This window comes from Mastigoproctus giganteus, chromosome 5 (genome assembly GCF_048544385.1).
Source record: "Mastigoproctus giganteus isolate SK-2022 chromosome 5, ASM4854438v1, whole genome shotgun sequence".
NCBI classification, from domain to species: Eukaryota; Metazoa; Arthropoda; class Arachnida; order Uropygi; family Thelyphonidae; genus Mastigoproctus; species Mastigoproctus giganteus.
In genome coordinates this window covers 67,590,986-67,607,583 of record NC_143579.1, presented here as the reverse complement: position 1 = coordinate 67,607,583, position 16,598 = coordinate 67,590,986, and the positions used below count along the sequence as shown (strand labels likewise).

Here is a 16,598-nt window from a genome sequence, read left to right as displayed (position 1 = left end):
ATTGGAGTCCTTAATTTCATTAAGTTTTGGTCAGAACTTTTGTTTTATAGACTTAATTACATCATACATCTTTTTAGTGTTGTTTCGTTTGTTGTGGTATTCGATTTCTTTACACTTTCGATTGATATAATCCGGTTTGTCCTGGCTTAAACAGCGCTTGATGACTACACTTAGTTCCTGATACTCTTCATTTCCTTGTACACCATAGGCTTTTGCAATTCTCTGTTCAATAAGTTTAAAAGTGTCTTCTGTAATCCAAGGCTTCCTGATCTTTGACCTTTCTCTAATGTGTCTATTTGCTGAATCCTTAATAATGCTTTTTGTATTTTCCCACATTTCCTCAGGCAGTATATCGTCATCTAGTTCTAATAGAGTTGAAAATGATTGCCTGTTTCAAGCATATAATCATTTGGAATATTTTCTACATCCAATCGTCTAGGGAAAACCTTATTCATGATCTTTTTCGGCTTCAGCTTGAGAACAATGTGGAGTAGCTGATGATCACTGCCACAATATGCTCCAGGAAGTGTTTTTTGCTGTGATTACACTGGAATACCCCCTTTGCTGCATAAGGATATAATCTATCTGATTCCTTGTTTTATGATCAGGAGATTTCCATGCGTAGAGCCTTCTCGGGTGCTGCTGAAAGCAGGTGTTACATATGTTAAAGTCAAGCTTACAGGTCTATAATTGCTCATGTCACCCTTTGATCCCCCTTTATGCATAGGAGACACATTTGCACACCTGCAATCTATAGGAACCTCCTCTGAATCCAAGGATGCTCATAACTATAACCAAGAGTTTCCTTATCTTTTGATGCTTCTTTTAATATAACAGGATCTCTACAGCTCCAGGTGCCTTATTTGCTTTTTACTTTGGCAATTTCACTTCCACTTTCTGCTCAGTTACAACAAAATCATTTAGCTCCCAATTATAACTAGTGTAATTATGGTGTTTCATCCCTAAAAACTTCTTCATTAGGAATGTGGATGCAAAATATTTAATTTGTCAACTAAACTAAACAGGATCATCAATAGTTATGCCATTCATATCTAGTGGTCCAATGTTGTTCATCCTTTTCCTTCTAGTGTTAACCTAAGCAAAATATAATTTCCTACTTTTCTTTGCATTCTTGGCCAAGAGCTTTTCATAATCTGCCTTGACTTGCCTAATCTCCATTAGTGACCTGAGTGTAGACTAGTTTGTACTTGTACGATTCTACATCCTGGGCTGATTTATAATATCCTACACATTTTTCTTCTCTGTCCACCAGTTTCATCAGCTCATCTGACATCCATTTAGGTCTAAACTTTGAATTACATTTCTTAGTTGGTATAAAAAGCTTAGTAGTGTCTGTAATTTCTTCCCTGAATATCTTCCATTTAGAATTTGTGTTGATCCCACTGAAAGAAATTTAAGGACTGCCTAAGACCAGTGGTAACTGCCTTTACAAAAACAAAATCTCTTTCACTTACTCTTGATAGTGGTTATTCTTTAATTATATCTTATATCAATATATTGGGATTACTGCCACCCAGTCCATCCTTTATCTGAATATTCTTAATGTATGATGAATGATCAGATCAAGAAACTTTCTGCTACTGTAGGTATGATCAGCCTATAAGCTCCAGTCAATAGCTGGAAAGATGAATTCCTGACATTAAGACATTTCAATCCATTGGCCAACTCCACCTGCCTGTATATTACATTCGCCACAGTCATTTGGCCTATAACAGATTCCTATTCTCACTTTAGTCTTCCCAGTGCTTATATCACACCAAAGTGACTCATCGTTGCACTAGCTACTCACATCATTAGTTTACTATTTGTGATACATTAAATGTAGACGAGGTAAAAATTTAGTTGGGGGGGGGGGGGGTAGAAAACATGATATTAAAAATTGATGAAATTTTTAGATATAACTAACTCATAATGTAGCCTAAGCAGCAGCACCTCCCCCTCCTCACATACACACTAATTGGATATGCTCTCAAAATAGATCTCACTATGATGCCCATCATAATCACAAATGACTTAAATACTATACCGCTCAAACTGTTCATGATACTACAGTGAAATTACCCAGAACAAATTTTACTACTAACAAATAGTTTGAGAAATAAAGCTCATACTTTGTTCTGTATTTCACTCTATATGCCAGGGAAACATTGCTCCTCTTTGACAGTGATAGAGCTTGAGCGTATGTTCTTTAGAAACAACCACATTATCCACAAGTTGACCTAAAGTAAAAAATGTTTTTAATCAAATAACATCATCTGGTAGGTGAATCTCTTATTCATTAAAAATTTGAAGGCACTGTTGTGACCGGTTCCAAACCTATTCTGCAGACGGCAGATAACCTCAATTAGTGATCTTGTGCTGGGTAGCAAATAACAAACTCATTGCCACAAATTTTTATTTGGTCTCCGGAGAAGAGAGGCAGATGAATAAAATAAAAAATAAAAAATTTCTTTTAAAAAAAATGCACTCTCATTCTTTGATCAGAAAAATCCCAACTCCCACCCTAAGCACTGAACAAACACAGGTAAAGAAACAATATTATCATAATTGGAAATTAAAAATATTTTCCTTCAACAAAATACGAGGATGTTGCTTCCATTGAAGAAATAATGCATCTACTATATTTTCTTGAAATCGGGAAGTCAAAGACATATCCATTGTCAGTAATTATTTGTTATTTCCATTAAAAAGGAGAGAAAAAATAGAAATCTGCTTTTCCTTTTTTCAGTAAAAAAATACACACAGAAAGAAAATTAAAAACACAATCATACTTATCAACATAGTACCACAACATAAGGAATAGGTTTTATTTCTTTGTACATATATATATTAATTTGTGAAATTATATTTTGTATCATTATTTTCATACCTATTTTCTTGCCATAAGGAGGAGAATATCCAACTTTCAATTCTTCCCCTTCTAATATAGTTCTTTGTGCACTAAAATAAATATCCTGTAATAACTGATATGCTATAAGATTCTGGTCAGCAGTGTCAGTTGCTGGAGCCACCAAACACATCCAGTTACAATGATTCTCATTGGTAGTATTTAGAAATAATGATGTTCCAATTTTATTAAATATCTATTTAAAAAAAAAAAAAAAAAAAGAAGATTATTTAAAATATTTGCTTTAAACATAAAATATACTGAAGTGTAGTATGAGCCTCTTGTTGAAGTAAAATATAATTAAATTATAATTTAACTTAGAAATAAAATCTAAAAGTACATTATTATTTTAAAACATCAATATTATTCAACTACTGCATTTAATAAATTAAAATTAGGATGATAAAAACCACACTGCACACCATACTAGCAATGGAAATTTATTCTAAAACTATGACCCACACAACTCATTATAACAATAATAATAAATTCTTTAATCACAAGATGAGAAAACTAATGGACTCTTACAATTTGAAGGAAACTCTTCATAATATTCTATGACTATAATTTGAGTAAACATGATCATTTGAAACAATTCTTGGAAGAATTTGATTTTTACCATCATCATCCAAAGTTTTCACAACCAGCAAGTGTACAAGTCACAATGATAACACATATCATTCCTCCTAGAATAAGCCTTCCACTTACTAAATTCCTCAGATTTTTAACTCTGGTTAAAAATCTGAGTACGCTCATTTCTTGTGATACCAGCTTGACACTACTGATTCACCTTACTTTTGATCAGCCTCTAGAACCATTACCATTCATTTTTGCTCTCAATATCTCTTTAATAAATTCACCCTTTCTATATGGCCATAATATCTAAAGCTGGATATTAGTTCCCCCACCCCCAATATTTTTTCTTTCTACATTTGAAATATGGCCTTGTCGTTGCTTCCATCTGTTTAGCTCCATTTACTCTCTTAAAACTATCATTTCTGAAGATTCTATATTCTGATTATGTCCTCCTTTACTTTTTACACAACTCTCAGCTCCATAAGTTAAAATGGTCTTAAAAAACTGTTATAAAAAATGCTAACTTTATCTTATTCCTCTTTTTCTCCAAATGAATTTCCTTAAATGGCTTCCTACACTTTCTGTTTTACTTATTCAATTATTTTCATGTCTGATCTTCTATCTTTATTGAAACATGTTTCTAGATATGCAAAATTACCATACTTGTTCCAATTTTTGGTTATTCAAGTCGACATCTTAAATTCTAAACTTTTATAATTATTTTGGTTTTGGATAACTAATTTTCATGCCAAGTTTTTTTTTTTTTTTTTTTTTTTTTTTTATGAAAACCCCAAACATGAGAGGTATTAGAACCTATAGCACTTAGTACTGTGCATGGATTGGACACTGAAAAGATGAAAGAAGATATATTTGTTGACATTAGACTTCAATTTCTGTAGACTAATTTTCAGGAAAAAAAAGTATGAAGGAAGGTTGTTCCAAAACACAGCAGTTGAATGTAAATTGATACTGGCTGGACAGTAAATTGATATTGGCTGGTGGCAGCATGTGTGTTCTGACTGTTTTGAAAGAGAGAGTGGTAATTATAGAAGCTGATTCAGAAGAACAGTGCCAATGGAAATGTCTGTAGAAAAGGCATGCAGCAGAAACAGTACGTCTATGAGACAGTGAGTGGAGAGACTCTGTTAGAGATGAGTCATTCATTAACCTAACTGTCCTCTCCTGAATGGAATCTAGAAGCCTGAGAGAGGATCTGGGGGCACCACCCCAGATGTGGGAACAATAATCCATGGTAGGGCGGATTTGCGATTTGTACAGAGTGAACAGCTGTTTGGAAGAAAAGTAACACCGAAAGCGAAAGAGAAAACTAAGTTTTTTAGATGCAGAGGAAACAACATTTGTAATGTGCTTGTGCCAAGAGACATTAGAAGTCAGGGTAATCCCCAAAAGAGATATCATTTTACCTAGAAATCGGAGTATCACCAAAGATAACCATAGGAGCAGAAGAATCCTTTTTGCGATATATAAGACAAGACTGAGTTTTAGAGGGATTGAAATCAACTAAGTTGTTTTTGTTGCACTGGAGAATCAACAGGAGATCGGCATTTAAGGAATTAGTAGCAGATATTCCAGAAAAGAAAGCTGATTGAACACAGCAAGGTTTCTCAAACTGGAAAAGTGGAATGCAATGTGCTATCATCAGCAAAACTATGAATAGGATTTCCGGTCAATGGAAGGTCATTAATATACAAGAGGAAAAGAGTGGGAGAAAGAATTGAACCTTGGGGGGGTACACCAGCATTCGTGGAGAAGTTAGAAGGCAGAGAGCCATCTACCATCACCCTCAGTGATCAATCAGAGAGAAAACTGGATAACCAATCACAAAAGACAGGTGGCAAACCATTAGATGGAAGACCTTTGGGCCAAACACAATCAAAAGCCTTTGAGATGTCAAGAGCAACTGCTTGTGTTTCATCGAACTTTTCCATTGAATTTGTCCATAAATGGGTAACATAAGCCAGAATATCACCAGAGGATCGACACTGACAGAATCCCTACTGGTGATCATTCATCAGATGGAAGGTTTCTAGTTAGTTTAAGAGTTGGCGTTTAATTGATTTCTCCATTACTTTAGAAAGAGTAGAAGTTATTGCAATGGGACGCTAATTTGATGGGAGATATTTGTCACCTTTTTTAGGAACTGACTGGATATGAGCAAATTTCCAAGCAGAAGGAAAACCACATTTGGAATAAGAAAGTGAAAAAAGGCAGCAAAGACCAGGAGTAATTTAAAGAGCACAGGTTTTGAGAACAAGTGGAGAAATACCATCAGAACCTGGAGCTTTCTTAGCATCAAGATTCGTCAAAATCCTACTGAAGAAACTGAAGAATTGATATCCTTTTGACAGAAGACCACAGGAGGCATTGAATGGAGCGTGTTGGAAATGGCAGGTGTTTTACCAAGATCATTAATACATGAGTTGGAAGAAAAATGCTAGCAGGTCAGCTTTATCCTTGACTGAAGTGACAACAGAACCATTTGGTTTAGACAGAGGTGGGAGCAGAAATGGACAAAAGTTGCGGCTTATAGCTTTGGCAAGAGACCAGAATGCTCTGCTACCATTAGGGCAAGAAGCAAGTTTTATACTCTTAGCCTGTTCAAACTCTAGTTTAGACTGATTAATAACTGCTTTACAATTGTTGCGAGCTTTGGTGTAGGCAGAAAATGAAACTGAAGAATTGGAAACAAGCCAATTACGATACGCAACATTCTTCTCCTAAACGGCCTTAGCACATTTATTGGAAAACCAAGGTTTAGATAAAGGAAGAGATTTTAAAGCGGAGTGTGGAATAAAGGATTCCATTCCTATATAATTTCACTGACACCATCTGAGCAAACATTCACATCAGAAGTTTTTAAACAGTAATCCAACCAAGGAAAAGAAATCTCGCAGGTCATCCCATTTTGCATTCTTGGAATGCCAAACAACACGAGGTTGGGAATGGCCATGAGATAAAGGCTCCATTGGAGAAGAGACAATCACCAAGTTGTGATCTGAGGTTCCTAAAACACCACTCACTTGACCATGTACTTAGAATGGTTGTTTGTGAGAAAAAGATCAAGGTTGGCTGTATAGTTAGGATTGTCCGGTATTCTAGTAGGTAAATGAACAATCTGTGCAAGGTCATTAGTAATTGCAAAAGCCTCAGCACCTCGGACAGCTGGTTCTGTGTGACTAGAAAATGGAAGCAAGCTGGAGTTGTGAACATTAAAATCACCAAGGAAAATTACCTCACAGTTAGGAAAGTTGAACTGGAGAAAGTCAAGTTGCAAAGCGAGGAAGTCAAAGAATTCCAAGTGATTAGTGGAGTTGGGAGAATGGTAGAGATAAGCTTGCTCTATTAGTTTGGTAATTCATGGTGTATTCAATAGTAAGGAAAAGTGGGGGTGGGCGGGACATGCTTTATGAAGTAATGAAATTTTTGGATATGGCATACACATGGTAAGAATATACCCAGATCCTTGACATAATGTGGCCTTGACAATGCTCCCTATATACACACTACTCGGACTCCCTCCAGTCACTATAAGGCAGAGTAGAGGTAGCAAGATTATACACTAGCTGATCAGGAAGCCTCCTAGAGAGTTACCAATAGGTTGAGTGCGGTGTACTGACTAGCAGCCAGCCTGCAAATACCGTTTTAGAACTGCATCCTCGAAATGTAAGGAAGTTTGGATCTTGCCACGGTGTTCATTATAACCGCAAAAGACATCAATCATACTACCTGGTTGAAGAGATGGGGAAGGGCTGAGTGGAACTTAGCTCTGGAGACTAAACATGGGTTCCACTACTTCAAGATTCCAATAAGCAAAGTGGTGGTATTGCACCAGTTGATGAAAGTCATCTACCACCTAGTATTGCCTGGTAACACAGAGGGGGGGGGGTGGCATTCCTCCGTGTGGTGTGGACACCACACCTAGGAACCCCGCTTACATTGGTGGTCACCAACAATGTGCTTGTTCATGAGGGTTATACCCAGGATTACTAACAGTCCCACCATTGTGAAGGTGCAACCAGAGGATTTGGTTGTCACAGACCATCCGGACTTCACTGAAATTGGGTCCACTTGATTTGAGCATCACCCAAATATCAGTTCCATCAGCATTTTTAGACTCCCAGGTAGCAAGCACAGCTTGTCTGGCATATGTAAGAGAGAATGTCTGCAACAACCTCAAGGACCAACTCAAGTTGTCTACAATCTTTATCTAATTTATTCAGAGATCTTTAAAGAACTTGCTACTACTATTTAAAAGCACAATGTCATCCGCACATAATAATTTAATTTTTACATCTACCTCATAAAAATTTTCAATAATTTACACTATTTTATTAAATGATCCTGGAAAATCATAAAAGTAAGTGGTGATAACACGCAATCCTGCCTCACTCTGAATTTAACCCTAAACTATTTTCCAATGCCTCCTTTAATCCTCATTGCAGATGCGTGTCATTTTTTACAAACTTTTTATTCCTTTTAAAAAGATTAACCCATATCTTACATGTTTAATGATATCCAACTCACCAATTCCAACCAAATATATCAAAAAATATAGGCTTTCAAAAAATCTTTGTAATCTTTATCAATGACCCCTGTATGACTCATGTTTGCCTTATCTTAGAAAGGGAAAATATACCTCCTCATTAAGTCCACTCAAAACCTTTCAAGTACTTAAACACCTAAATGACTAATTCTCACAAATGCCTATTTCCCAACCTTGTAGCCTGCAGAATTGGGACCTCTTTCTCTAAGAATAACGTTTTGCATCCACAACTAGTCTTACTACTTCCTTTGTGCTTCATACAAATTTATATCTATAAGATTGCAGGGGTATTTCAATGTAGTAGTTGGAAAAATCAAAATTTGCATGCTTTACCTATTTGATTAAAACCAAGGGGAGACTTTCTCCTCTTTCTGTAGACTGAGAGCCAAGCATTTGACACTACAGCTTGTGATTATGTTTATCTTAAAGACAAATACCATTATACACAGTTCTGCCTAATTGCCCATATCTTCTTAAAATTGTATAGCATCATCAAAATAGGCAAATCTAAAATACATTTAAAAATCTGAAATGCTAGGACAGCTATGCCATTAAAAAATAACGGCCATTATGTTTACCTATAAATCCCAAAACTAGTTTGCTCCAACACAGTACAATACTATAGGACTGTGGGAGTATTTCAATGCGGTAGTTAGAATCAAATCAAAATTCATATCTTTTACTGCATTTGATTACAATCTTAGAGAGGCTTTCTGCTTTCACTGAAGACTGAGCAACAAATATACAGCACTAAGGCTTGGGCTTATGGTCATCTTAGAGACAAATAACATTATCCATAGTTCTGCCTAAGTTGATATTACCTTTTTAAATTGCAAAATTTTATACATAGTAGCAACTTAACAATTGTAGCAATTTAAAAAGGTAGTAGCAATTTTGGAATGTATAACAGATCCACCAGAACATATGAATCTACTACAGATTTAAAATGACACAGCAACAGGACAGCTGTTTGGAAGCTTAGTATCTTATCAACTGGTGGGTGGTCTCTATTATCGATTTTCAGTGAGAACAGAAAGTCTCACTATGATCATAATCGAATGCAGGTGAGTACACAAATTTTGATTTGATTTGATTCCAACTATGCAATGAAATACCCCTGCACTCCTATAGTATTGTACTGCATAGAGCAATTCTAGGAAGGCAAACATAATGGCTGAAAGAACCCTCCAAGGTTGGGCACACAATACAGTGCTTCTGTCCAACACTGACCAACTGTAAATAAAAACCTTTCGCTGTTTACATAAATTTCACAAATAAATATGAACACTGTACAATTAAATTTTAAAATACTTCAAAATTATATAAATAAAATATTATTGCATAATTAAAATGCTGAAGAGTATAAAAAAAAAAATATATATATATATATATATATATATACACAGGGTGATCCAAAAGTCAGTAAACCATTAAAGAATAGATATTTCAGTGAATTTTTGATGCATGGCAGTGAGATTAGCACGCAGAAATGCATAAAATTATGTGGGATTTTTCCGAAAGAATGTCAAAATTATTTCCAAATATGTAGTAGTAGTGGCATGTGATGCAAGAAAGCAAGTGTATGAGCTTATGCAGCATCAGCCAAAAAAAAAAAAAAAAAAAATTACACCATTCCTTCCAAATGCCTGTCCAGTTTCTGATTAAATTTATTCAACCTATCACTTCTACAACAACTGATGGAAGTTTGTTCCGGCAATTAACCACCCACTGGCTAAAGGCAAATTTCCGCACATCTATTCTACATCTGTCCTTTCTTAATTTGAATTTATGCCCCTTAGGTTCGTAATCTGAACAAGTGGAAGGATCCCATCAGAATTCAGCGTGCTCAACCCATTCAAGGCCTTATACACCTCAATCAGATCACCGCACAGGTGCCTAGTCTCCAGCCACTGCAATTTGCAGAACTTAGTACACACTCAAGTACATCTATATCGGCGCCTCCATAGCCAGGTGGGAAGGAGCAGCAGGGCGTAGCAGACGCTTCTTGATTAGACCGGGGTTCGAGCCCGTCACCACCAAATACGGAGGATGCGGAAAGGTCAGGGAATGACCACCGCATATCCCGGAGCAATATGGCCTTAGTTGCTAATGCTCCTAAAAAAAAAAAAAAAAAAATCTACATCCTTACTAAAATGAGGCCTCCAGACCTGTACGCAGTACTCAAGGCGTGGCCTGACCATTGCCTTATACAGAGGGACAATCACCTCCTTCTCCCTGCTAGCAAAATTCCTATATTGACAAAAACAAAACATTGACAAAACCCCATGACCTGCCCTGGCAGCCTGTCTGCATTGCTCAGAAAACTTCATATCTGACTGCACAATTACTCCCAGGGCTTTTTCATTTTCTACCACCTTAAGTGTAGTACCACACAGTTGGTACGTTTCTCTGGGGTTACTTCTACCCATATGACGTACTTTGCATTTGTCAAGGTTAAACTTCAGTTGCAACTTCTTAGCCCATCTGCCCAAATTATCTAGATCCTGTTGTAGTAGCACACTGCCATTACTGTCATTAACAACCCTGCCAACCTTTGTATCATCTGCAAACTTCGACATTAAGCCTGATATACCTTCATCAATATCATTGATAAATATACAAAACAACAGTGGACCTAACACCGAATCCTGTGGGACTCCACTAATAAAGGACCCACGTAATTCTGTGTATTTCTGTGCTAATCTCGTTACCATGCGTCAAAAATTCACTGGAATACTGATTCTTTAATTGTTTACTGACTTTTGAATCACCCTGTATATATACAGTTAGCCCTCGATTTACACCGGGTTAGGTTCCTGGGCTGAAAAGCGCAAATGGAACCCTTTATATAATGAAGTCAATCGGAAATCACAGGGATAGGTTCCAGGCACCAAAGTTTTTACCTACCACTTTGCATCGATTGTTTTATTTTATTAGCATTCTTCGTAGTTGTAGATGTCCACCAGGTGGCACTTGATCTGTAACACCACTAAGCACCTCATTATAGTAAATGTTCAATGTGGCGGCCTTCGCTGTCGAGCACTGCCTGAAGATAAGTAACGACATTATGGATAGCATGAAACAGCATTTCTGGAGGTATCATTGTTGCCTGCCATCGTGTAGAGCCTTTTAGCATTGCCAATGACACTGGGTGATCTCTGTAAACCTGTGACTTCGGGTAGCACCATAACCAAAAATAGCAGGGCATCAGGTCTGGAGACCTTGGTGGCCATTCATGCTGAAAGTGGCGGCTTATCACTCGATTCTCTCCAAACACTGAGAATAACAGTTGTTTCACAAGAGAAGCAATATGGGGTGGTGCTCCATCTGGTATGAATGTCACAACATTCAAAGCTTGCCTTTTCCCCAGGCTAGGGATAACACAGTTTCATAACAGGTCAGCATATCGCTGACCAGTGACAGTGACAGTTTCAAAACCAGAGCCACTGATTTCCTAAAAGAAAAATGGCCCTATAACAAAAGACAAGGTGAATCCACACTACACTGTTACTTTTGACTGATGCAATGGAGTTTCTGTGTAAGCTCAAGGGTTTTCTGTCACCCAAATTCTGCAATTGTGTGTGTAGCCCCATAACCAGGTAATAACATTTCACCAACAGTGCTTTATCCGGTAATGATAACATGACAGCTTAGCTTCTTTTCTTTTTTTTTCCCAAACGTTCACTAAACTACTTAGCTGTTGTTGTTGCAGTGCCTTTATAGCAGACACTTGCATGACATCATTCATTGTATAGTGCCACCTGTTAGATATATCTGGAACTAATTTTGACATTCTTTCGGAAAAAAAACCCATAATTCTGTGTATTTCTGCGCTAATCTCGTTACCATGCGTCAAAAATTCACTGAAATACCGATTCTTTAATCGTTTACTGACTTTTGAATCACCCTGTATATATACAGTTAGCCCTCGATTTACACCGGGTTAGGTTCCTGGGCTGAAAAGCGCAAATGGAACCCTTTATATAATGAAGTCAATCGGAAATCACAGGGATAGGTTCCAGGCACCAAAGTTTTTACCTACCACTTTGCATCGATTGTTTTATTTTATTAGCATTCTTCGTAGTTGTAGATGTCCACCAGGTGGCACTTGATCTGTAACACCACTAAGCACCTCATTATAGTAAATGTTCAATGTGGCGGCCTTCGCTGTCGAGCACTGCCTGAAGATAAGTAACGACATTATGGATAGCATGAAACAGCATTTCTGGAGGTATCATTGTTGCCTGCCATCGTGTAGAGCCTTTTAGCATTGCCAATGACACTGGGTGATCTCTGTAAACCTGTGACTTCGGGTAGCACCATAACCAAAAATAGCAGGGCATCAGGTCTGGAGACCTTGGTGGCCATTCATGCTGAAAGTGGCGGCTTATCACTCGATTCTCTCCAAACACTGAGAATAACAGTTGTTTCACAAGAGAAGCAATATGGGGTGGTGCTCCATCTGGTATGAATGTCACAACATTCAAAGCTTGCCTTTTCCCCAGGCTAGGGATAACACAGTTTCATAACAGGTCAGCATATCGCTGACCAGTGACAGTTTCAAAACCAGAGCCACTGATTTCCTAAAAGAAAAATGGCCCTATAACAAAAGACAAGGTGAATCCACACTACACTGTTACTTTTGACTGATGCAATGGAGTTTCTGTGTAAGCTCAAGGGTTTTCTGTCACCCAAATTCTGCAATTGTGTGTGTAGCCCCATAACCAGGTAATAACATTTCACCAACAGTGCTTTATCCGGTAATGATAACATGACAGCTTAGCTTCTTTTCTTTTTTTTTCCCAAACGTTCACTAAACTACTTAGCTGTTGTTGTTGCAGTGCCTTTATAGCAGACACTTGCATGACATCATTCATTGTATAGTGCCACCTGTTAGATATATCTGGAACTAATTTTGACATTCTTTCGGAAAAAAAACCCATAATTCTGTGTATTTCTGCGCTAATCTCGTTACCATGCGTCAAAAATTCACTGAAATACCGATTCTTTAATCGTTTACTGACTTTTGAATCACCCTGTATATATACAGTTAGCCCTCGATTTACACCGGGTTAGGTTCCTGGGCTGAAAAGCGCAAATGGAACCCTTTATATAATGAAGTCAATCGGAAATCACAGGGATAGGTTCCAGGCACCAAAGTTTTTAACTACCACTTTGCATCGATTGTTTTATTTTATTAGCATTCTTCATAGTTGTAGTAATAGTCGATGGAGGCATATTCATAGCCCTACACACATTATTGTTTCTTTCACCAGTTTCCATCCTCTGAATAACCTCCATCTTATTTTCCAATGTGATAGATCGATGTGCCTTTTTCACACTTTCATTTGGACTAGGATTCAATATACTTCTTTAACCAGAGATGCATCTCTTTATTCTATTAAATTAAAAACTTTATAACATGATTGGCAAAAACTACACACGGCTATCATTATTATTAATTATTATTTAATTTATTAATAGCGCAATTAATAAAAAATGTTAGCATAATAAATTTCCAACACGTGTAAATGGCGTAAACAACAACCAACTGAATGCTTCACCGCATGGACCTTTACCACCTGCATCCACAAGTGGCTACTTTGAGGGTAGGAATCTTTCTTGTCTCTGATTGGCTATGATATGGATACGCTAATTGCTGATTAGGTCAGATTGTCCTAAATCACGTGAACAGTGCATGATACATGGCACAGAGAAGTAAGATATGTAATGTAAGGTAAAATATGCAAGATAAGGTATGTTACTACTCTGTGGTAACAAGAATTAACAGTGTCGTCTATGGGAGTATCCACTCTGTATGTTACTACTCTGTGATACATAGTACAGTACAATGCCGATAAATTTTGCCTGACGATTTTAAACTTTCAATTTATAAAAAAATTGCAAAAAAATAAATAAATAAATAAAAATTAAAAATGGCCTTGTGGTTAGTGATTGGCGCTATTGCGAATCGGCGCAAATTGGACCAGCCAAAACGAGGGCTACCTGTATATATAAATGGTGGCTTTCAACATGCAGATTGTGCGTTCCTCAGCCTGATCATCTCATACCTGGCAGCATGCTTATATATACCTGATCCACCAATCCTGAAACAGTTTACTCTGACTTGCTGTAATCGTACATGCCCTAATGAATGCTTACCATAATAATGACCTGCCCTAATTGCACATGCCCTAATGAACACTTCCCATAATAGTGACCTACCCTAACCCTAATTGTGTCCCAATGGTAAGAGCGTGGGGTGGCTACTGTCAGTTGCCCTAAGCAAGCATATAATTGCAAACCTTCAATCCTTTTCACTCTAATGACCCTTTACGGGGGGGGGGGGAAGGTTGATGAGCAGGTGAGGTAACGTCCCCTGGTGTTTCCATCTGCATTTGTCGACCTAAGAATTCATTCAAATAGTAGCCAAACATCAGCATAACATTTGCTCTTAACAGCAGGAGTTAATACCTATTACGGTTATTATTATATTATAATTATAATATTAATTTTATAATTTATAGTTGGTGTGCCAGATGGTTCAGGATCTTACCGATACCCAGGGCCTATGGCCAGACCGGCCATGGCCGGGGGCTTCACCCGAAGAGGGTTTCATTTTCAGTGTAAATATTTTCTAAAGTAGTGATAAATTTTCTAATAATACAGGTCGACCATCACTAATCTGGCCACCGGTAATCTGGTTCCACCGTTAATTCGGACATAATTTCCGTGAACATAATTTCAAATTTCCCCGGTCGGCACACCGATCTGGAGTCGACCAAAACAGTACCTGCCACTACTGTTTTGGTGGTGTTGGTTGCAGCATCAGTTGTCGGTGCAAACTCGTAAACACTGGCAAGCTGTTCCTACTTTTTTTGTGCATTTATTATTATAAGCTGCTCATATTTAGTCCCAGCCATAGTTCTAATGCATAAAGGAAATGCTTCTCATGGTGTAAAGCACAAACACCATACATTGTCCATAACAGATAAAGTTGAACTTCTGAAAAAAACTCGACAGCAGTGTGTCTGCGAGAAGTTTAACTCTGCTTAGTTGTAAATTCCAGCAATTTCTCTGAGCTCCTCTTATTTTAGTAATTTTCTTTTAGCCATTCCTTTCTAGATTTTTTTTTTTTTTTTTTTTACAACACACTTGTACAAACTTGTGGAAAAACATAACCCAATATGATGGATAATACAGTGGACTAACGAACTTGTTTTCACAAACAATACGTTTGAGAGTTTATTTTATCGCAATTAGTTTTATTGCAGCGCTTGCCACGCGGGCAATAAACTGATCACAAACAACCTTCATATGTATGCCGTAATAGCGTCACACGTATGTGGCCGACACGGCTTCTCCAGAAATAAAGTAACCTACTGGGCGACGTCGGCCACATATATACGACACAAAAAAAAAGGACTCTTTCTGATATTTTAAAGGAAAAAACGACAACACTGACATTACAGTACTAATCAAATTATTTGCTAAATATTTTTTGTCTCCTGGGGAATTTTTTTCTTAAACTAGCTTGGCAGTCAACATGTTAATTAAAGGTAGGATGAGGTGGTTAGCTGTTGGGTAAACTGTATGAGCTAATATAACCACCGGTGATCCGGCAAACTCACTAATCTGGCACCCCGCAGGTCCCAACGCTGCCGGATTAGTGATGGCCAACCTGTAATAACAACAAACCAAGAAAACGTGTAACATAAAAGCATACTTAAACTTAACTTGTTAAGTGTTTAAATTTTATTCTTATAGCTTTTTATTGTATAATAAATAAGTTAAAAGTTTCTATTAAAATTAGTTTTATTGTTACATTATTTTTCCAGTCAAAAACCATAAAACATTTTTGGCCTCTTACTTTAAATTTTTATCAGGGAATTATTATTCAAAATATAAATATAAAAACCGATGTAGTACAGTTGATTCCGGTTATTTGGGACAGATCGGGACTAGTGCATTTTGGCCCAATTAAGCGGCTGCCCCAATTATCTGAAGTTTCACGTAAATAGTTAAAAATACGATGGATCACCGCTTTACAATTGGTTCACAGCTTGAAATATCTGCTAACCGAGTACTCTGGCTCCTCCAGGAGTGGGCTACCCAGCACAACCTGACAATCTCGGCTAAGAAAACCTCCAGCATCCTCCTGAAAAGGAACGTAAGCTCAACCAGACCACCACAAATTAAGATCAATGCCACAACCATCAAGCACTGCATTCAGCTTAAGCACCTTGGTGTAATCCTGGACTCAAAACTGTCCTTCCTCCCACACCTACAGTTATCCAAAAGAAGATAAGAAATTACACAGTATTGGTGGCAAGGGTCACCCACAGGGACTGGAGTCTAAACCGAAGTATCCTAGTCCTGTTTTACAAAGCAGTCTTTATTCCAGCCATCTCATATGCTGCAGGGGTCTGGTGTCACCATGCAACTATTGTCACAAATCAGAAGAAATTAGCCACCATTCAAAGAGCAATACTACTTACCATCACCAAAGCCTTTTGCACGGTGAGCACTCCTGCTTTCCAAGTCCTCACT

General features: G+C 37.4%; 1 protein-coding gene across 1 annotated transcript in view; it reads right to left on the bottom strand.

Annotated features, from left to right (window-relative positions):
* LOC150085465 (uncharacterized) overlaps window positions 1–16,598 on the bottom strand; it is a 515,305-nt gene that overhangs the window by 396,968 nt on the left and 101,739 nt on the right. Inside the window, exon 3 of the mRNA XM_090374573.1 lies at window positions 2,891–3,104. Within this exon, the coding sequence (XP_090230699.1) occupies window positions 2,891–3,104 (214 nt within the window). The remainder of the gene's footprint in view (window positions 1–2,890; window positions 3,105–16,598) is intronic.